The 23,218-nt window shown below is 38.7% G+C and overlaps 1 protein-coding gene across 5 annotated transcripts in view; it reads right to left on the bottom strand.

Moving 5' to 3' along the window:
• Positions 1–23,218, bottom strand: part of cacna1ea (calcium channel, voltage-dependent, R type, alpha 1E subunit a) — a 75,133-nt gene that overhangs the window by 10,990 nt on the left and 40,925 nt on the right. For 2 of the 5 annotated variants that reach the window (XM_087783696.1, XM_087783692.1), the window contains 27 exons: positions 22,544–22,702; positions 20,958–21,148; positions 18,982–19,085; positions 17,766–17,881; positions 17,647–17,700; positions 16,045–16,086; positions 14,180–14,275; positions 13,900–14,106; positions 13,706–13,818; positions 13,513–13,625; positions 13,281–13,412; positions 13,149–13,218; positions 12,945–13,062; positions 11,999–12,066; positions 11,827–11,918; positions 7,702–8,487; positions 6,370–6,602; positions 5,961–6,072; positions 4,334–4,463; positions 3,881–3,940; positions 3,541–3,647; positions 3,439–3,450; positions 3,262–3,358; positions 1,679–1,839; positions 1,471–1,608; positions 388–589; positions 119–283 (listed from right to left, as the gene is read on the bottom strand). In XM_087783696.1, coding sequence (XP_087639822.1) covers positions 119–283; positions 388–589; positions 1,471–1,608; positions 1,679–1,839; positions 3,262–3,358; positions 3,439–3,450; positions 3,541–3,647; positions 3,881–3,940; positions 4,334–4,463; positions 5,961–6,072; positions 6,370–6,602; positions 7,702–8,487; positions 11,827–11,918; positions 11,999–12,066; positions 12,945–13,062; positions 13,149–13,218; positions 13,281–13,412; positions 13,513–13,625; positions 13,706–13,818; positions 13,900–14,106; positions 14,180–14,275; positions 16,045–16,086; positions 17,647–17,700; positions 17,766–17,881; positions 18,982–19,085; positions 20,958–21,148; positions 22,544–22,702 — 3,878 coding nt within the window. The remainder of the gene's footprint in view (positions 1–118; positions 284–387; positions 590–1,470; positions 1,609–1,678; positions 1,840–3,261; positions 3,359–3,438; positions 3,451–3,540; positions 3,648–3,880; positions 3,941–4,333; positions 4,464–5,960; positions 6,073–6,369; positions 6,603–7,701; positions 8,488–11,826; positions 11,919–11,998; positions 12,067–12,944; positions 13,063–13,148; positions 13,219–13,280; positions 13,413–13,512; positions 13,626–13,705; positions 13,819–13,899; positions 14,107–14,179; positions 14,276–16,044; positions 16,087–17,646; positions 17,701–17,765; positions 17,882–18,981; positions 19,086–20,957; positions 21,149–22,543; positions 22,703–23,218) is intronic. The other 3 variants (XM_087783695.1, XM_087783697.1, XM_087783694.1) reach the window with 2 other exon arrangements.

The following is a 23,218-nucleotide window of genomic DNA, read 5'->3' as shown; positions in this document are numbered from 1 at the left end:
ACTAGAATCAGTCGCAGTGCGTCCAGGGATTTTTGGGAGGTGAATCAACAATTGGCTCATGTTCAACTGGTGATGCTGTTCTTGTTGGTGTGTTTAATGAAGCGTCGTCATTGCCTACCTTCATCATCAGCACTATAGTGTTGAGCGCGATCATGGCCAGGACCGTGTACTCGAAGGACGGCGACACCACAAAGTGCCACAGACGGTACTGGAACGTGTGGCGGTTTTGGGGCATGTAGCGGGTCAAGGGCTTGGCACTGATGGCAAAGTCAATACAGGCCCTCTGTGTGCAAGCAGAGAGGAGGAGGAGAGAGAGAGAGAAACAGGGGGATGTTTCATCCAGACCGTGATAAAAGAGGAGTTTGAATTCATGAATCGAACCCTGACCTCGTTCTTCTCCAGGCTGCACTCCTCCATCATCTTATCACCCTGCTCCTGGAAGGTGATGATGATGAGAGCCACAAAGATGTTGACGAAGAAGAAAGGAAAGACGACAAAATAGATGACGTAGAAGATGGACATCTCCATCCTGTTGCCGTGGCTCGGACCCTTGTCTTCTTCCGTCACGTCGACCGAGTGCTGCAAGACCCTGGAGGAGAGGATTGAAAAGAAAATGCTAGTACTGATTTAAAATAAACACATTTAAACAACTATAGTTGTAGTTTCTAACGGATATCAATTCTTTCAATTTCTAACTTCTACCTGGAAAGAAAAACACATTTAGAAATAAGCATTGCTTCTATTTCTTTTTGACTAGTGTGACATTTAAACATTTCTTTTTTTTTTTTTTACTTTTTTTTAAAATCTTTTTAAATCTGGAGTCTAAATCTTTATAATTCTTGCTTTTGTGTCTTCTCGTTTAGACCATTGTAACAGTTTATTTTCGTGTCTAAACAAGAAGGATTTGTCTCGCCTGAAGTTAATACAAAACTCTGCAGCCAAAATTCTGACCAGCTCTAGTACAAGAACTAACAATTCCCCGATCCCGAAACTCAGCATTGGCTGCCATTTTCGTTCAAGATCAATTTTAAAATTCTGGTTCTTACTTCGTTCAGATCCATACATGGTCAGACTCCTCCTTATATCAGCGATCTGATCCAGCCTTACACCCCAGCTCGGGCTCTGAGGTCTGTGGATCAGAATCTACTGATTTGGGTTCCTGAACACACTTCAGGACCAGAGGAGAGAAATCCTTCCAGACTGTTGCTCCTAAGCTTTTGAACGATCTTCCTCTCTCTCTGTGTTTGATGATCTACTGACTCCTACAAGTCTTGTTCTTTTACCTGATTTTCTTAGACTCCTGTGTTTGTCTTATGTGTCTTGATCTTTTAAAGTTTATATTTTAACTGTCTCTTGTTTTTAGATTTTAATCTAAAACCTGAAAACTGTGCTTCGTCTCAGACGGACATTAATCCCCTAATATTTTCCTTCCTGGAATAACACGTGTAAATCCTCTCAGCAAACACTCACTGAGGCCATCCCTCTCCAGTGGAAACAGTGAAGAGCGTCAGCAGGGCCCAGACCACGTTGTCGTAGTGAAACTCGTGTCTCTTCCAGTCTCGTCTCTTCACTTCCTTCTTGTCTTTCCCGTAATCAATGTAGAAACCTCTGCAGGAAGTGCATGGTGAGACAATCCAATTTGAAAAAGACTGAAAAGTAATAAATGAATGTGTGTTACTGGCAGTCCTTCTCCGTGTCCTTGGAACTGTCTGTGCAGTAGAAGAACTTCCCCTTGAAGAGCTGCACGGCGATGACGGCGAATATGAACATGAAGAGCTTGTAAACTATCAAGATGTTGAAGACGTTTTTCAGTGACGTCACCACACAATCGAACACGGCCTGGAAGAGAAACCACCAGAGAATAAAGTTACTGAAGAGAAGTATTTAGCTGAGTTAAGAATAAAAAACAAACAGAAATGAAATCAATTAAAGGTGTCGCCACAAAGGAGTCAAATAATAGATTGATAGATAGATCTTTATTGATATTAATAATATAGTTTGAATCTAAGAGAACCACAGATAATATTTTTTCCTACCACAACATAACCTGTATTTTGAGTTTTATGCTTTTGCATTTTTTTTTCTTTTTCCTTTTAATTTTCTTAAAAAAATATTTTTGTGTTAAAAGACGTTCTTGTCAGAATGCTCATTTGTTATTGCTCCTTGAGCCTAATGATAGTATTCAGTGCCTCTTAGGTAATTTAAATAATTTAGTAGACATTATCTGTTATGTTGGGATGTTGAAATAAACGTATATGTCACAGATTGGAATCCAGTATGATCTGGAATCCTACTAGTAGAGATTGGAATTCCAATGTGTACATTTAAGTGTAAAAAAAAATTAAACTCTTAATTGTATTATTAGAGATTTTGAAGCTCAGATATAGAATTTCAGAATTCCAAGTCTGTATGTGTAGATTCTGAATAAAATCATGGTTTGTAAGAATACTGTTGTTACCTTTACATTAACACCATACCATGGAAATAGATTTGAGTTTATCCTAGGACAGATTGCGATTGATGGTATTTTAATTGCGAATTGTTCTATGACAATTTTTTGTTTCCAATCTATCATGGGACAATCCGCAATGGTCCAAATAAATAAGGTCTATGACCTGGACCAGACGGCTGTCCCCATGGTTACAATGTGCATTGACAGAAGAGTTATCAGATATCTAAAATATGGAGTCATTCACTTAGAATCGTAATGGTGACTGTAGGCCTACCTATGCTGAAATTGAAGGTGTTAAATGATTATTTTCCAAAACACTGATGTAATCCGAATTTCTCCTATTAGAATTGGAGATTTTCCTGGTAGAATTCCCATTTGTCCTAGGACAGATTTAAATTCCAATATTCAGATCCCAATACAGTAGTAGGATTCCAGAGACAGATTGGAATTCCAATCTGTACTAGTAGGATTCCAGATCTTACTGGATTCCAATCTGTACTGTGACATATGTCAGCATGAATTGTTTGTTTACTCTTAAAATTCTGGCTATTTGTGGAATCTTTCTTTAGGTAACATTTAGAACGGATACAAAACGTTTGTTTAATTTGCATCTAATGTGAAGTATGAGCAGATGTGTGATTAATCATTATTACATTTTCCATCCATCGTCAGCCCTGGCGTTGATACATATTTAAACATGAACGATAAGAGAGCTCTTATCTAGCAGGACCAATAACAATAGACCTTGCGGAATTAGATCACGACGGAAATGAAACGCAGTCCGAGGTCCTAATAATAGATTCTCTAACCTTGAGTTTCGGGAGTCTCTTAATGGTCTTCAAGGGTCTCAGGACTCGCAAGACCCTCAGAGATTTAATGGTTTTGATGTCACGACCTTTGTTGTTTCTGTGCAGGAGAACAAAACTCTGAGCCTGACTTACATTTCCAGCTGTAAATGTATACGACTGGGCTTCAGCTTTTCTTACCCCAACACGTTCCTGTCCGTTCGAGGTTGAAGATAAAAACACACATGAAAAAATGACAGCTTTAAAACGAATCAAACTTTCTATCGTAGTGATGAGACTGACGTGAGGGCGAAGGCGACCAGCGCTCCGATGACAACAATAAAGTCCAGAATGTTCCACAAGTCTCTGAAGTAGGAGCCATCATGAAGGATCAGACCCTGGTCGATCATCTAAGGAACAGCAGAATGAATAAACAAGTTTATAGATCTTATAATAATAACCTTCCAATAGACCCGATTTAAAATAACGATTATTACTTTTGTGAAACGTTTTCAATTTCACTTCACATTCATACTATAATCCCACAAGAGACATGTTTTAATGCAGCTTGTATTTAATTACTTTATAATTACTAATGTCAATATTGGTTGACTGACTTTTACAACATTTATTTTTGCTTTACCTTAATGATCATTTCAAATGTGAACACGCCGGTGAAGACGTAGTCGAAGTATCGTAGAACCTGTAAAATAAAACACAGCGGGAATTAAAAATAAACCTCTCACAGAAGCCTTTGATAATCAGCTTTAAAAGCATTTCTCTCCTTGTTTACGAGCAGCAGTCATTTTAGATTATGTAAAATAATCGTCCTCTTTCTTCCCATAAGCACTCAGCAGGTTTCAGTTCATTCTCTCATCGCATTAACATATCAATAACCCCCCATCGACATCGACGGCTCTTCTTGTCGGCAGCAAATTGAAGCAAAGGTGCTCTTTTTTTTCTCCTTAATTGTATTCTAAACGCTAACCAGTGATGAAGAGATATTTATTAGAGCCCGAGCGCCAGTAAATGCTGATAGAATCGTCTGAGCGGTTAATAACACTTGTTACAGTGACTCAAGCTGATGTGGACCAACCTTGTTCCAGTTAGAAGTGGTTGCGATCGGGTCCTCGGCGGCGAGCGCGATGCTGCTGGCTGCTATCACCACCAGGATGGACATTTCAAAATACTTCAGGTTGACCACATAGTGACACACTCGACGCACCCTTGACCAGAAACAGATTTTGATTGGAAAATGTTGGGAGAAAGTTACAACAAAGACTGGACTTAAAGTCAAGACCTATTTTCTCTATTTGGATATAAAACAAAATCATAAAGGGCCAATCATTCTACCACATTTTAACCTAAATACATGAACAAAAGTTACCTTATGTAATGATTTAAATCTTTACAGTTTAAACAGTATTAAGTAAGTAATTTAAATGGTAATAACCAACACGTTATTGTTCTTCACAGCTAGGACAGTGAAGGACAGATTTTTTTACTTTTTCTCAAGTTGTTTGAAAATAGTTGATATTGTGTTTCAAAAAATCTACTTATTTTAATGGAGTTTGATGAAAATTGCAGCCTATATAACATTAACTGAAGCAGTGATGACCAAAAAAGTTCCTTCACAAAGTTAAGACAATAGTAATTAGCATTACTATAAGTAGCAATAATATTACAAAATTCAAAAAATCTATCTGATTATCTTTTAATCATTAATGAACTACATGTATTTAATGGTAAACCGTGAGTGTCAGAGAATCCCCCTCACTGTCCATTTTTAAAAGTCATCTCGAAACCCACTTTTATTCCCTGGCTTTTAACACAGCATGAGACTCTTTAGCTGTGCTTTTGACTTGTTTTATTTTGTATTATCTTAGTGTTTTTAACTGTTCTTATTTGAGTGATATCTTTATGTTCTTAAACAGAACTTTGTGTCGACTGCAGTTGTTTTAAATATAAATAATGTTGAGTTGACTTGAGTTAGTGTTGGTAAAAACAACAACAATAACTATCTATAGAAGCCTTTTCCTGCAGGGGGGAAAAAGTAAGGTAAGAAAAATTGGTAAAAAATAAAATAAATGTTGGATAAATATATATATATATATATATATATATATATATATATATATTACCTAATATATTTGTACACCATTTATATGTTTTTTCTATATACCCAACACCCTCTCTTTTAATTTACCTAACTTTTTTTCTCTGTTTATTTTAACCCAATTGTAGAAAGCTGAGAAAGGACCACACATGGCACTGAAGCCAGACTTTTCTTATAATATAATCAAAAAGGAACAGTTTAAAGCATTGACTTGGGGTCCATTTTTAAATTGAATAAACAGATTTATAATATATTTAAACAATAGAAATAATATCAACTTGTTTGCACGTCAGGTTTTGACTTCAGGACATAATAATGATGGTGTTTTTGAACTTATTAATAAAAGACCCTTCAGTCAGACATAATGTGACTTTACATTATGTTTACTGACAAACTTTTTCCCAGCAATAATTAGGAAGGTAACATCTTTGCTTCCTGAGAAACAGGAACAGCAGTAATGAGCTCCTGAGACTCAGGGGCGGCAGACACCGAACGAGCTCGGGTCAGCACAAACAGAGAGAAACAGCTGCTCCGTCGCTCAGACTTCTAGGTAAATGATCAATTAGCAAACTGTAGACGCTGAAATACTTTTGCTGCGTGGACTCACGGGTTGTCTGGTTTGAAGATAAACATGCTGTCTGGGATCACAGTGTCGACGGCTTTCGCCTCTTCTGCATCTTCCTTCTCTGACTTGGCCATTTCTGGATCCTTGTTGTAAACTACAGACATCAATGGAACAGAGTCATGCACAGAACCGCAGTCATGAGCATTCAAACCGTCTGCAGTGACACCTGCGGACCATGACATTCTTGCATGAACGAAAATAGACCGGCAGGAAAATGATTAATGACATTTCCTACACGCTGAATTTAATTAAAACTGTAATGAATTAACCTTATCATAACCCCCGGCCTGGTTCCATTAACACGCGCATGAGTGCATCTCCACATTACCAGTTCTAAACACAGAGATCATGTGTCTCCTTCTAAAAGAAAACATAAATGTGATGCACTGACCTGAGATGGTAGAGAGCTCCAGGAGCGACTGACGATTGGTCATGTCGATGACCACGCTGGAGCTGAGCTGAGCGTCGTCACTCGTTTCTTCCTTCTTCTGACCCTCTCTGGTGTCCCCCGGGTTCACACACGGTGCTGGTTCTGAGTCCCGAGGGTTCTGCTCATCCGGCCTCAGAGGAGCGCCGTGGTTGTTTGGTGTGTCAGCATCGTCGGCCTCAAAGTGGTCGCTCTGCCTGTTTTGATGCAGTTCCAGGAGAGACAGTTGTTTTTATTTCAATGTGAGCCATACGAATAAAGCAGTGTTGTCGAGCTTGATCACATAAGGGCCCAAATATTTGAGCATTCAAGGTCGTGGACCGAACTGAATCAAAATAATCATATATTATTAGGGCGTATCTGAGTCTGATTGTTATCTTAATTATCTAAAAGTTTGGCTTCAAACTCCAACTCTCTTGACTCACTATTATGTTTCAAATGTTGAAGTCTTCCTCTCCAAAATGCAGTCTCTCATCATGACCATGTTTTCAACTTATTACTTTATAAAGTTCTCTGAAATCTCAGCGAACAAGGGGTTACGAGAGCGGAGTCCATTATGATGTAATAATGTCTTCACTCCTCCTCGAGCCAGCTGTAATCACGCCTGATTGTTTACACAACAAGTCTCTTGGAGGTGGAGGCTTCCGGGATTAATGACGCTGCGTGACAAACCTTGATGTTTGACCAATCACAGCAGAGTGGGCGTGGTCATGGTGAACAAGTTTTTAGCTTGAGAAAATCTAACGGTTTTCAGTGGGCGGGGCTTAAACACATTTTGAAAACCATTCACTTGTTTTTGTTTTCGTAATTTCTAAACTGAAAAGATGCTGTTCAGTCAAACTTGGCAGAATGTTTATGTTCTTTAACATGTTTGTTCAGGAATGATGGTAACTCTGAATACATTTTTGATTTACAGAATTATGAAGGTGATTTAGCTCGGATGGTTGTTGGCTTCGGGCCTAAGAAGTTGCAGGTTCAATTGTGTTGTTGTGTCCCTGAGCAAGACATTTAAATTGTTCTCAATGTAGAGCTGGCATGTGTGTGTGAATGGACAAATTTATTTTACAACACCTCTCTAATATGAAAAATGGTGTCAGATATGAGGTTGGAATTCTTAAAAGAATATTCTTTAAAGAGAAGAACATAAATCCTATTCAGTTAACACTCGCATTTCCCCCCAAAACCATAATATAATGAGTTTAGAATTGTGGCTTTTTACTCTAATGTGCTGGTATGAAAGATGCAAACATGTTATTTTAATTTATTTGAGATGCACTTGTTGTTGAAACATCTCACCTGCTTCTTTCCACTGTGGACGTTTCCGTCGTCATCTTCTCAGGTTTCACCTCCTCTTCATTCTCCACATTCATGTCCTTCTCAGTTTTGGGAGACGAGCTCTGACCCTCAGTGCGTCCTGGTGGGTCACATGACTTTTGACCTCTTCTGACCCTTCCCCCGTGAGCTCCCATCTCGCCGTTTAACGGCGGACGGAACTTCTTCACCGCCCTGTGTTGATGGTCGCCGTTGAGCCTGGGACTCCTGCACTCTCTGATCTTAGGGTTGACGACTTTTGTAGCTGACTCGGCATCTTCTGACTCCGTGGGTCCCGGGGTGGGATCGTTCGCCGTCGAGCTCGTTTGATCTCCTGGCTCTGAAGGAGGTTCCCCTGCCGGGGTCGAGTCAAGCTCCGAGGAAGCCGGGTTATTGCTCTGAGGGGTCTGTGGTTCCGCCAACTGCTTCTGACTCCCGGACGGCGTGGTCTGGGTGACCTTGAGGTGCAGCGACGGAGGATGCGGTGACGGTTGTCCGTCCTTGTCCTCGCCGGGGTTGTTGTTGTTGTACAAGATCTCTCTGCTGGACATCTGACGGTGTCTGCGCAGCTGGCTGGTTCTCTGCTCCCACACAGACATGGTCATCCGCTTCCTTCTTTCTCTCCTGGACATGAAAGAGTTAGAGGGGTTGAGTGGTGGGCGGCCCTCCCTGATGCTAGCCTGAGCCTCCTCCAGGGAGCAGGAGTAGGTGGGCCGGCTACGATGGATCGCTCTTTTCCTGTACAGGTAGGGCCGCCTCCTCCGACTTCCCCTGTGACAAGTAGAGAAAAAAAGTGGATTAGGATAAAGTTTAAAAGATAAATTTACTCTTTTTTCACTTTTACTTTTTTAAAAATGTGCTATTGAAGTTTAATTCATCATATTTATAATCGATAAACCGCCGCAGTGACACAATGTTTCGGGGTCAAATGAGGATGTTTTGGTGATGTCATCGACTGTGTGACAAGATGCTAAGATGAGGTCATTGGAGTTAATCTCACAGATGTCGATTTAGAGAAGAGGAACAAAAACATCTCACAGGATGAGTCAGTTTTAAAGACGAGATGTGAGTGTGAGGAGAGATTCGGAGACAGAAACAGAACAGTGAGAGTTACTTACTGGAGCGAGGACTCTTGTGTGGTCCGAGTAATCAATGAGCGATTGGTTGAAAACAAGACATTAGTGTTTTGGTGAGAAGAGACAAAAGAATCCAGGAGACACACAACACGTTTGATTGCTTTTTAAATACTATTATGCTATAAAAGATCAGCATCGTTGATCATTATTTAGTTCAGGGGTGGGCAATTTAATTTTCTTTTAGGGGCCACGTCATATATTGTGAATGGTGTAAAGGGGCCGACAAGCCAATAGAAAGAAGTGACAATTTATTTTAACAAATATCTTTCTTTAAATATGAAATATGGATAAAGTAGGGAGCCCCTTTTTTCCCATTTCACGTAAGGGGCTCCGTATTAATGGACATGTTTGTTCTAGAAATTACTTTAGAAAAACTTAAAAAAGAGAAATGAAAAGAAAGAGATACAACAAGACTAAAAAATAAATCTAATGGTGTTGTTATTTGTTTAAATGAATAATATGCATGAATAAAAAAATCGAATTCTGAGTTTGATATCAGAGGAATTTCATTCATTTGATGAGTTTAAGGGACGCATTCAGCTGAAATCAACTTGTTGTGTGTCTCCGGTGGACTCACACACAATGACAAACAAGATGGTGTCAGACATTTTCAGACCAATAACATTTAAAAAAAGACATTCATATTGACAAAAGGCATTTTGGAATGTGCGACGAGCCAGTATGGAAACAGTTAAAAACACACAAATCATCTTCCACCAGTAAATCAAATTAATGCTTGTCACGACAGAAGGATCAAGCATTAGCATTCCTCCAACACATGCTTGTAGAAATCCATTTCCTGATCCAGTTTCAAGTGCATTAGCTGAATATTTACAGACTGAGAGACGAGTCCGCGACAAGAACACACACTCCTCCCACCGAGGCTTTCGATACGTGTGAGAGATTGTAATAGTTTGCTCTTCATGCTGACAGGGTGCATGCAGGCTGAGATCATCATCAGCGCCCACCATGCTGCGACATGATCGTTCATTGGACAAATACAATCATGCCACTGTGCAGGTCAACGGGCCGCAGGTGCTGCTGGACGCCGAGCTTAAAATCCGACCACAGGCATTTAAAGTTCAGAGAGCTCCGTTTGAATACAGATGCGGCTGCGGATGACCCCGAGATATTTCAGCGTCTGTGCTTATCAGCTGTGATGGGAGTCTGACTCGGGTCTGAGCCCAAAAATATCTCTCACTCTGCTTTATGGCAATAACTTAAAACCTGAAATGGACCAGAAAAAAGTCTTGTATGGTGAGTGTTTTAAAGTTTGATTCTTTTTGATGGAATAGAAATCTAAATTATTCTCTGTGACTTTTGTTGATACGATCCATCACATTTAAAAAATCAGGGTTACTTCTGCAAAGAATGTTGGAGCTATAGCTCTGTTTTGGTTAAAACCATGATTGGCAATAACATTTCCTCAGGGGCCACGTTTTATACCATGGCTGGTGTGAGGGGCCATCAAGCAAAAATAAAGGCACAAAAAAGTATCAAATAAAGCGAGGATATAATAATGCATTGCGTAAAAAAAACAATGTTTTATTATATTTTATATAACTTTTAGTTAAGAATCTGGACACTTTTCCCCAACCATTTTTTACATTCACTTTTGATGGATACTGACTCCATCGAGAAGCGTCTTAAGACCTTTTTATTTGTGCAGGCACTTTCTGTGCAGGGGCTGCTGTGTTTGTCTCTATGTCGTCTTGGCCTTTGAAAGTATGTATTTCGATTCTTCAAGCGATTTTGTGACCCTTGTCTGAGAAAGGCGCTTTACAAATAATTACTATTACTTTCTTAAATATTCCAGGGGGAGCAACAAATACTCACAAAAGGACAAAGCAGAAGACAAAAGTCCTAAAACAAAAACCTTAAAGTCATATTTAGCGACTGTCATAACAGCAGCCCTTTAAATAGTCCCGGTTAATGTTTGCAATCCTACTCCAAATAGTGATCATTTAACTCAACAAAAAATGTGATAACCAGGCCCAGTATTTGTCTATTCTTAGACAAGTTGTTGCATGTTGACGCAAAAAACAAAACACTCTCACTAGCCTGAAGTTCTTTCTACACATAAAACTACAGTTCCACACTTACTTCTAAACATTTTCCATTATCTTGGGCAGCAATAATAATCTGAAACATCTTCCGTTTTTAATTCAAAGATATTTAACCAATTAAATACTCAATGTAGCTGTAAATGCATGATATCCATATAGGAACAGTGACCTGAAAAACGATTCCATACAAGTCAACTTCTGTGACATTCATTTAACATGGGGGTATTTCAGGCTCCCTCGCTTAACATAAAGTGCAAGTGTTTGCTTCATCTGGATGTCGAAAGAACATCCAGAGTCAGGAAAATAGATGTTTCTACACTCATGCGCGTGCATTCAAGTGTTTCTCAGAGTCCAACATGCTCTTTGGTGCATGCACATGCGTCGACACCACACTGAACTCACTCCCAGTGTACCAACACTGGCTGGAGACACGAGGAACATAAGGTCAGGTTACTTTAAAAAAAAGAATATCTACAGTGCCTGAAGAGACCTAATCTTCATCGGACTACCCTGAGTAAAATAAACTGCACAATTGAAGTAAATGATTTGCTTTAAGAAACCTTGTATCCATGACATAAATGCCATCATTTCCTAGCTGCTGGTGGAGGCTGTGACCATGGAGACAGAGACCTTAATTTGTTTCGAATTACATTGTTAGCAGCTGATGGAAGCCAGATGGAAAACCTCTGAGCAGAGATGTATCAACCTCTATAGTGGTGCCACATCAAATGCTGATTAAGTAAAATACAGCTTCATATTTCTAATCTGAACTAGTCCTTGTTAACCAGGTGAACTACACGAAGCTTTACAGCGAGTCGTAGCGCTGTGGGTTAATGCTGGTTCAGAGTTCATGAGAGACGGAAGAGCAAAAGATGAGGAGGTCAGTTCAGGTCGCATACAGCACTTACTCTGAGGACATGAAAGAGGACAGCGGTCCCACCTCTTTCGCCTTCTGGAGAGCATGTTTCTGGTTGAAAGCCGCCTCAGCTTCCTCTTCATCCTGATCCAGACCATAATAGTTAGATGAGCACCATGAAAGCAGATTGTTACGTTAACTAGAACAGGACACGTCTTCAGCACCTTGGTCAGTTCTTGAGCATTGGCGAGGTTATCCACGGCGATGGCCAAGAAGACATTCAGCAGAGTGTCTGGTCACAGTTGAGGAAATCCATCAGTGACATTTTACAATAGCTCTGGGAACTGTTTGGTCAGACGACACATTTAGACAGACTCACTTTACAACTTTATTATGTGTGGAGAGACTGAATTTTCTTAAAAATAACTTTATTTAATGCATATTTATTATATTGTTTATATTTGATCCGACGATTTAAGGGTAACTTTACCTAAAATTCAAACTTCACTCATTTTCTACTCACCCTCATGTCGTCTAAAGGTTGGGATTTTATTCAGAGTAATCTGTTCCTTTTAGAGTTATAGACAAAAATGTTTGTTGATTTTAATGTAGCAACTGGAGCTCAGTTGTTTTCAACTTCATCTTCGTCCAAAAAGACACTTCCAAATATCTCCATACTGCTCGTCTGTAATGTCTATCTTGGATTGAATTTAGTGTCTTTTTGGATGTAGATAGAGACGTTAAAATGGACTCTAAAAAGCAACAGATTACTCTGAAAAAAATCCCAAGTCGAAAGTCAATAGGGTGAGTAGAAAATTAGGGAATTTTGGATGAACTATAACGTTAAGACTTGTCCAGCCATGTGCATTTCTAATTCACCGCCTCTCCCTGATAAAACCTCATCACTACTATCTATATCTTAGACATGACTATCAAGTCGTTTGAATACTCCCACAGAAATGTTTCCAGTTGACGTCAACTTCCCTTTGCGGAAGATACAGAGGAGACTTTTACTCCACAGTTATGTTTTTTCAATACTTCTTAACTTGTTGTGGCTTTAAGACCTTTTTATGAAGTTAGCTTCATACTTAACATCCTCAGCATCCACAGACGTTCACATTACTTGACAAGATTTTGAAACATCAATATCGAATTTCAAGTAAAGGATACAGTTCCCAAAGAGTGTGAGCACTATGAAGTAAATGGAAGACCACATCCCAGACTTGACTCCTCCTTGTGAGCGAATTCCATTATACATGACCTCGTTCCAGTCTTCTCCTGTCAGGATCTACGAGCAAAAACATGTAGGAAATGACAAATTAAAATGTCTGCAGACTTAAACTTATAAGGTTACATAAAATTTAAAAAAAATACCTGAAAGACGGTCATGATGGCTGCTGGAAAGGTATCAAAGTTTGTAGGCGTATAATCCTCAAAGATGAATCTACATAGAGAAAAATGTCTTGAAAAAAACTATTCTTAAATCCAAAATTCGACTGTTGTTACCTTCCACCAAACAGTTGCATGCCAAGGAGTGCAAAGACAACAATGAAGAGGAAGAGAAGGAAGATGAGGGAGATGATGGACTTCATGGAATTCATCAGTGAGACGACCAGGTTTCTCAGGGACGCCCAGTATCTGCGCAGTGACACAAAAAGGTGTTTAAGTAACAAAGTAAAGTGAAATATTTGTACAGAAATGGTTTGAAATAGGCACGTTTATGTGGTAAATGACAAACTTGGTAATCTTGAAGATCCTCAGCAGACGAAGAGCACGCAAGACACTGATGCCAAAAGAAGTTCCAGGCCTGAAAAACCCCCACAGAACCTCAAAAATGCTCCCAACAATCACCTGTGGAGGAAGCAGAATATACTATAAGACTGTCAAAAAAGATTGGATGCAGCTCAATAAAACAGAGAGAAAGCACTGACGCTGCAGTCGAAGCAGTTGAAGGAGGAGTGGAAGTAGAGCCGCGGTCCAAGACTGTACATCTTTAAAAACATCTCGGTGAGGAACAGAGCCAGGAACAAGAACTCTGCATAGTCTGCAACAAAACACAATTGCCTCTTAAACATCATGAAATCCTTCATGATCTTGCTCTCAGTTACAAGAGTTTGACACTCACACAGGAAGTTCGACAACCACAGGGGCTGATCGTGATGAACTATCGCCACACAGAGCGTGTTCAGAGCCACCAGACCCAAAACGGTCCAGTAGAAAGTTTGCGTCTTCACCAGACGGCGGATGGAGATGCGCAACAGTCGCTCTTTGCGGCGAAAATAAGCCGTGGAACCTCGTTTGGCGCTCCTGATGCTGCCTCTGATGGGAACGCCTGGAAGAGAGAGTGATGTTAGCAAAACTTCTATATGAGCTCATCGATCCATTTAAAGAAAACTGTTACTCACCGACAGATGCCATGTCGACATATTGCTCTTCCCCTGGCTGCCCTCGATGTGCCACGTCCCCTCCTCGCCGCTTGATCGTGGTGGCTCGCTTCAGCACTGAGAAGAAGTGATGAAACGGATCATCACTGCCAACACTTCCAGAGAGGTGACACCAGGCTGACTCTTGGGCATCGAGACACTTGAATTCAACTATTAGAGCTCGCCGTGCTGAAGAGAGCAGTGGTGGGTTCAACACTGGCTGCTTGAAATTTAGGCTTTCCAGTAATCAATTAAAATATTAATATAAGTGTAAATATAGAGGATTTCTTAAAGTCCATGTTACACCAAAAACTCCTCATTAACCTATTAAACAAACAATCTAAAATGAAAATCATGTAAGAGAGTTAATACTGAGATAAGCCGTTATGTTTATTATTATTATTATTATTATATTATTTTGTTAAACACAAATAACCCAAAACCTTTATACATTTTTATTTCTATTCTGATTAATTTTGTGATTTAGCAACCATCGGTGGGTGCCACAATTCAGAAATAAACATGGAAATACATACGTGGATATAAACAGAAATACATTTATTAAAGAGCAACTCATGTGAAAACCCAACTCTCCTGACTCTTTCCCATGCTTCAAATGTTGAAGTCTTTCTCTCCAAGATGCAGTAAGTTCCTCACCATGACCATGTTTTGAACTTATCACTTTATAAAGTTCTCCCCCGTCTGAAATCTCAGCGAACGAGAGGTTACAAGAGTGGAGTCCATTGTGATGTAATAATGGCTTATCTCCTCCTCCAGCCAGCTTTAATCTGGCCTGCTTTGTTTATACAACGAGTCCCTTGGATGTGAAGACTATCGGGATTAATGGCACGCGGTGACAAACCTCAAATCTTATCCAATCACAGCAGAGTGGGTGTGGTTATGGTTAAACAAGATTTTTGTGATCTTCATCTTTCAGTGGGCGGGGCTTAAGCACATTTTCTGATGTAAATATTTTAAATGAAAAGAGAGTTTTGTACAAACAGACACTGATGATACAATAGAGTCCAACATCTATTTAAGACACACTTAAATCCACACATTAGTTGAACTTTAATGTTTTCAGATTGATTTGTTTGTTTTCCCCATTTCTCACATGTATTCACGAACAATGCTAGTTTATTGTACACACCATCAACAAAGGCCCAACAGGATGCTTGTGTAAACCCATAGATTTGAGTGAGGTCTGCTTCATGCAACGCTACAAAAGGTTTCATGCGTACAATAATTTCAAGCCATAGTTTGAAACCCTCCACATAGAAGTAAGACACATATTTCCCAAAAGTGCAGAGTAAACCATAAGCTTCTACTTCCTTCCCTGCTTCTATCAAGCCACCATGCTACCAGGAAGGGCGAGCGTTCGGGCGTGGTGTCGTCAGGGGACCAGGCCATGCAAGAGGACACATGCTGAAGTGAAGAAGGTGTGTTTGACCTTTTTACTCTACAATACATCCTTTCACTGTTTCTGCCTGCACTTGGCATTTGAGTGCAGAATAAAAGAGTGAAAAAGGAAGTATAGAGTCTTTCTGACAGTTGTGTGAGAGCTAAACATCTTGAGATGAACAACCGCAGAGCTGTTGTTGCTACGGCAACACCAGGGCACCACCTTTCTTCTTTTAATGAAAGCTGTCATGTCGTGTCTGTTCCATGACAACGACCGACGACTAGATCTGGTGACACTTTTTGACTGGTCTGAGGGATAACGGTCGTGAAGTGAGAGAACTGAAGTGAAATCTGTGTTTGTGTGGAAGCGTACACACCGTGTGTTTGTGGCAAACAGAGTGAAGTTGCGTTTGTTTGCGAGCAAAAGAGAAAAAGACAGTTCTCACCGTAGGCACCACCTGTACTCCATTCTGGGAGCCTCCTGAGAGCTGCCAATCAATCAACATTACATAAAATGGGTGCTGGCTTAGTGAGACAAAGGTCAAAGTGGAGAGGAGAAGGTCTGACAAACGGTGTGTGGGTCGTTGGTCGAGCGGCAGGTTCAGTACGTGAGATGTTTAAGAAGGAATAGAACATAGAGGAGGCTCAAATCTTTTGTTAGAATCCTTCTCGTCTGACAGGGAAACCATAAGTGAAATACTGATTATTTTTCAATACTGATCCCTGATTCTTTCTGTTTATTTGACGAGAGAACATTGTACTGAATCTGAGGTGATAGAGCTTAATATTTTGTTGCAAAAAAGAAGACAACGTAATCACAAATTTAGCAACATTAATTTTACAGCAATTTAAAAAATAATTTTCCCTAACTTCCCTGAGACTGTTCTTAAACTTCTGAGCAGACTCTCTTGGTCAATTTGTGCCACCTGGGTATGAGTTGGTCGTTGCCATTTATGTAGTTAATCAGTTTGGACCTGTTTTTTGTAATTAATTAGTTTTGACTTTTTCTATTAAATCGTACCTTGAGCGTTTACTGCCTATTGTGCTCCTGGATCTATAATGTATGCCGAATTTGTATTATTACTGTATTGTTTTAACATGTTGTTATGCTCATACTATAAACGGATTTATAACCATTGTATCATATTATATATGTTTTACATATATTTATAATTTTTAAATATATTTAATAGTAATCATATACTTTCCACTTTTGATGTGTGTTTTTCTCTTTATTTGATGTTTTCTTTATAATTTAAAAAATAATATAATAGTTAATAATAATAGTTCTAAATTATATTAAAAAAACTTTTTTGCCATTATTACATATGAGAGAATAAGATTTAAAAGTATTGATGACATTATGATCTACATATATGGAACATTTGTTGGGTTAGTTGTTATATAAAATATATTTATATATTTTATACTTATATAAAATATATTTATATATTTTATACTTATATAAAATATATTTATATATTTTATATAACTTATATAAAATATATTTATATATTTTATATAAGTTCTTTACAACTCTTTTAAAACTGACATTCCAACACAACACCAATGACCATAAACTCCGGGTCACAATGTGAAAGGACAAAGTTTAGATTACAGTCAAATCAGTGTCTGTACAATAATTCTTGTTTGTGATTGTCCAATAATCTACATTTTATTTCAATATATTACGGCTTTTATGGGAAAACTACAATCATTATGCAGCATTTATGGTCTGATGCTGTTGGGAATGAACAGATCCTTCTGATATGAGTTGACAAAACGACCTATAACTACATGTATATACTCTGGTTATATGGAAAAATCTTTTATTAATTATGATTGAAATTGAATATATATTTGATGATAAAAATGGAAAACCATGACTCTCTTATGGTGCTTAACATTACTTGTTGAATCACTCAAGTATTCCTTGATGATCCAGTTGAACTTGTTTTCATATATTCTGAATAATTGTGTGAAATGCTGAATCCCTAATGATTTGTTATTAGGCAACAGGAAAGAAAAAAAGATAAGCGAAGATTTACCATCCAGTGCAGACGGTCCTGGGTTCTTATTCTCCTCATCAAGCATCACCTCCTCTGGAAAAACAAAAACACTTGTCTAATAATATATAGAAGGACCTTAATTTAAGGTTGGAACACACCTGCTCTGTCGATCCAAGCCCGGTATCCATTGAGCTCCCTCTCAATCTGCTGCTGGCGTCTCAGTTTCATGAAGGCCCTGCGGTTCTCCACCCTTTCCCTCTCCTTGGCAAACTCCCTGCAGGTCCAAACCCAGAGCAATAACGTATTGACACTTTGATGGCAGTGGGACATATCCTCCCTGTAATGGTCATGAATTAAACCCTTTGTGTGCAAGTCTGACAACCACAAGCGGGGAGGCGAAAAAAGCAGCGTCTATATCCTGAGCACCACTGAGATAATGACGGTGGATCCTCCATTAACCTTTCTGTGAAAGTAATTAACTTGTATTCACATTCACCGACGCGTTATGATGTTCTGTTTGTTACTGCTCCGTCAGCCTCATCCTGCAAACCATTGGGGTAATAAACTGCTGACTGAATTAGTCGCATCAACAAAAATAAATAGGTTTTCAAGTTTGCTTTTGAAATGAGCCCCACGGCTTGTTGAGCTCAGAGAATATGACGTCGTTGCAAGTCAAACAACTACACAGCCTCTAATAAAGCTGCATCACATAGATATATATATATATATATATATATATTTACGTTTATATAATTTATACACTTCAAACGAGGCCTTTTCGCTCATATCCTGGCAGAAAAAAACATTTCAGATTTTATATTTGAGCTAAAGATTGAATCACATTTTATCTACATGATGAGAATTGAGTTTGACCAAAGTTGGTGAAAAAAGGAAAGTGGTTTAAAAACACAAAAATGTTACCCATAGTGATGACAAACAAAAATCCCAACGGCGATTTTGCTTCACACATAGAATTTTTATAAATCAGAAATTGTACATATAGTCAGGATACACTGTGGAAATTGTATTCTTAACTTAATTATTTAACTAGAATAAGTTTCCCTACACTTGTTTTGGGTGAATTACACAACCAGGGTGTCCCAAAAGATGTGTTGTATATATTTATTTATTTATTTTCAGTAAAAGATGTGCGACCGAAAATAAGTTCAGTTTATCAAAGTTTGCCCAAAATGTGTGCAACAAGAATTTCTTATAAACAAATTCCACTTCTTCTAACCATACAGTAACTAAAAAATTGACGTCTAGAACAATGATGTGACTTTTTTGGACATTTTTTTGTATATTGAAAGATTAAATGAAGATGTTTGTGTGACAGAAATACAAGTTTCATTGGCCACTAGATCCAGAACCTACCCAGAAAGCACTCCCAGCACCAGGTTCAGGACAAAGAAGGAGCCGATGATGATGAGGGGGATGAAGTAAAGCCAGTTCCAGCTGGGACCCAAAGCATCATCAGCCTAAGTTGAGGAAAAAGAAATGAAGACTCGTGAGTTTGAAAAGTAAGAGGACGGAAATACACAAGTGTAGGTGTTAGGGTGGTTGTTAAATGTGGTCAGCAGTGGAGGCACCAACTGTACGTGTCTGAAGGAGGAGATATCAAGACAAGAAGTCAAGACAAGTTGACAAGAAACTCCACTTCTCTCAAGTAAATATGAACAAATAAATCTAAATACTTCATTATGGTCGATTTGCCTTCGTCAGCAACACATTAGCATCATGCTGTTAGCTGCTCACCTTCATTATGAGTGAGATCATTTAGCATCTCTACGTATTAAAATCAAGCGGGTGATTGTTCTGCTTCACCCAAATACAATAAAAACAAACAGCTCAATAGAGAATAGAGGATAATATTGGCTTTATTTTACGATCATACACTGGATAAAAAAAGTATTTGATGGTCTGTAAAAGAAAATAAAAGACAATTACAGCATTAAAGTTACATTCCAGGATAATTTAATGTAAAAATCTGATTGTTCTGATTGATCGAGCACAGTTCTATTACAGACATTATTAAACCAAAATATATTACAGCGGTACCAAGCAGATGTATTATAGCCCAGGAGCTGGTGGTTCCATGTAAACTAGAGATTTTCTTTAATCTATACCTATAGACGTTTTTTTTTAAATACAAAAAACAAGAGGCTATTTAAATTAAAATACAGCCATATTTTTTGTTTTTTTGTGTGTGTTATAATTCTTATTAAGAGTTGTTGTGCTCCCAGAAAAATTGACTTAATATACTTAAACTTTTTTGCAAGTGATGTCAGAACAAAACAGGAATTTTGTAAAAAACAAAACAGGAATGTGTTGTGGTGAAGTGGAAAAAGTGAGGCATCCATTTCCAACACTAAGAATCCAATGGAGTTAATCCAAAATGATTAAAAAACGTATGTTGCTTAATGTCTTATCACAATAAACATGAAGTAATGCTTGCTGCTGCTCACAATGGGCTGAAAGAATGTGCCCACTTATAATCGTTTCCCGAGAAATGTTTGTGCATTAAGATAGTGACCTCACCAAAGATAAGGGAGCCGAACTCAGCGCACAGGGTATGACGCTGCACTCACTGAGTCATACAGAAAACCGGTCTTTGCTGGCTGCGTCCAGCAACGAATGAACAAACTGTTCATATTCAAGTGTGTCATCCTCGGAAGCTTATGGAATAAAAAGCCAGCACAGAGAGAGGTTCTTCAGGGGTTTGGGACGAACCGTGCCGAGTGCCTTCCCACTCCTTGTTGGTGGTGAAAACTGGATTCTCACTCTGTTTGTTATTCTAACGCTTGTCTCTGTTCTCATTCCGAGTGTCCGGGAGAAAATCCCTGACATGATTTGGTGACAAAAATGAAGAAATGTAACCTCTGCCTTTTGATCTTTTTCCAGTCAACAGTTTGACAGATCAAGAGATTTTGAGCTCATCCAGGCTTCAAACTTGGGACCAACCATTCCTACATCTGTTTACAGGAAAAAAGGCTAAAATACTATTTTCTGATTCCGGTTAAACTCATGAAAATGTGAAAACATCCTCTCATTTTTTATTTTGGATTTACAAACATTGGATTCTAGGAGTCATTCTGAGAGCACAAACATCGGTCATAGGAAAACACCACAAATTTCAAATTAATTGCTGTGTTCTAATTGAAAAAGCATCTTGATTGGTATTTTTAAAATCCTGTTACACATATTGAAAAAAGATACACTTTGTCATTCTCTGATTAACGTTTGAAATATCAAAAAAGAATGGACGGAAGTTACACAGACCCTGTTGAATGATAACTTCGTTGAAGTGGTTTCAAATAGAAAAATGGAAGACGAAATATTAAAAAACTCACGTTGTAGAGAACCGTCGTCCATCCTTCCATCGTGATGCACTGAAACACCGTTAAGACAGCGAACAGGATGTTGTCGAATTGGGTGATGCCATCGTTTGGACCGATCCAAGTGTCGCGGCAGGTGTATTTGGGAGGACACTGACGGACGCCACACGGGAAATCCAACTCATTGGAGTCCACGGTCTCGTTTGCTGGCGGGAAAAGTGCAGGAACCAGTTGAGTGACATCAACTGTTAAATCAGTTCTTCTACTTAACTTGACGATAACGATAAGTAGATAGAATAATAGAACGAAAACTTTATGAACTTGTTCATACAAATACCAATGTGCTTGTTAGGAAGAAAAACCTGGACATGATTTCAAGATATATTTGAGTAAACACATTTATTGTTTGCTTAACTTGACTCAGCACAAAGGAATTTGGATTAGATCCTCTCTGACAGTGAGGCCTTCATGTTGAACAGAAATGAGTTATTATCAAGTGGAGAAAATCCTGCAGTTAATAAGTCGAGAAATTTGCAAAGTCAAGGTTTCGCTCTTGAATTATGGTTATCTAGGGAGGTTTTTGAAGTAGATTTTGTTCAGGGTAGGTCCAGCTAATGCGGTCCACTCAAAGAACTACACCTTCTTCTGATAATACGTAGTAATTATATAACACTTCTACATATTTACGTTTTAAACAACATCTTTTTCATTCAGTGCTTTTTTGAAGTGGGAATCTCGATCAATATTAGAAGACAAAGTTAAAGTAGTTCTATAATACAAAAAGAGTTGAAGCTGTAATATGAGTAGAAATTATTCCACTCAAAATAATCTTCTCACTCAACTCTACTCCAGATCGGAGCGGCGTGGAGGACAATGACAGCTGCGAATGTACATGTAGTCGGTGAGCTGGATTTTATTACACATTATTGCACCCTTTTGTAAGTGTGATCAACTCGCCAGGTCTGCAGCTTGTTAATGTGTGTCCGTGGATTTATATGTTCAACTTGTAACATGAGAATCAATGTAAATCAGCTTTTATGTTATCATCCATCCATCCATCCATCCATCCAACCATCCATCCATCCATCCAACCATCCATCCATCCATCCATCCATCCATCCATCCATCCATCCATCCATCCATCCATCCATCCATCCATCCATCCATCCATCCATCCATCCATCCATCCATCCATCCATCCATCCATCCATCCATCCATCCATCCATCCATCCATCCATCCATCCATCCATCCATCCATCCATCTATCCATATCTTACATTGGGATCTATTGGATTAGAATATTTCGTGTGGACTTAACGTCAACACTAAGGTGTTAGTTTATGATTATTCCTCAAATAAAAAAGGTTTGAGTTCACCTCATTATGGAGAAGGAAAAGTAATTTTAATATATATAAGCAACTATCCTAGACATGTTTATCAACTCAATTATTCAGTTGTATTTCAGGTTTTTTTTTCTGAAAATTAAAAAACAACATATTTCAATCATTTCTTTAAAGATTTTTAATCTCAGCACTCCAAGCAGAAGTGTTAAACTCTATCATCTCGCTCTCTTCGTACAATGATCGTGTTGATGTAGTACCTAGAATCCCCGGCTGAGGTTTGCAGGTGCTGTGCAGTTTACCGCTGTAGAACTCCAGGCCGATGATTGCAAACATCAGGATGGCGAAGAAGAGCAGCAGGCCGATCTGAAGCAGTGGAACCATCGCCTTCATTATAGACTTCAAAACAATCTGCAGACCTGGGAGTAAAAAAAACAAAACACATAAGAAATCAACTATCAAACGTTTAGGAAAACTGCCTTTTAATAATATGTGTGTTTTTATGGACTCTGATGAAGTTTGTATGTTAGTTTCTTCTACTAACACAACCGTGTGACATGTGCTCCTTGGCAGAGGAACTTGCTGTGAGGGTTCTTTTCTAGTTTGTCTTGCAGTTTATTTACAATACTTTGCACATGTGTCCCGATACCTAGTGTTCAACACAGTGAATCTCTCTTGCAATTGACACCGCAATACAAAGAGTAAAAGAAGAAGAAGATGTTGTAAAGTTGCTATAGTTTATAGTTAAATAAAGTGTTTCTAAAATAAAATAATTCAATTTTCTACAATTAAAATGCAAATATTCAAGGTTTTTGTTCATTTTTATGTTTCAGGTAAACTTCTGGCCGCTAGATGGAAGCAGTCATTACTTTCTCCGCTGCTAAAAGTATTCTATGGGATGACTGAGGATGAGAGGATACAGTCGACTCCAGTGG

This window comes from Callionymus lyra, chromosome 2 (genome assembly GCF_982586985.1).
Source record: "Callionymus lyra chromosome 2, fCalLyr1.hap1.1, whole genome shotgun sequence".
NCBI classification, from domain to species: domain Eukaryota; kingdom Metazoa; phylum Chordata; class Actinopteri; order Syngnathiformes; family Callionymidae; genus Callionymus; species Callionymus lyra.
Note: the sequence above shows the minus strand (reverse complement) of the source record. Positions and strands in the feature narration are given on the sequence as shown.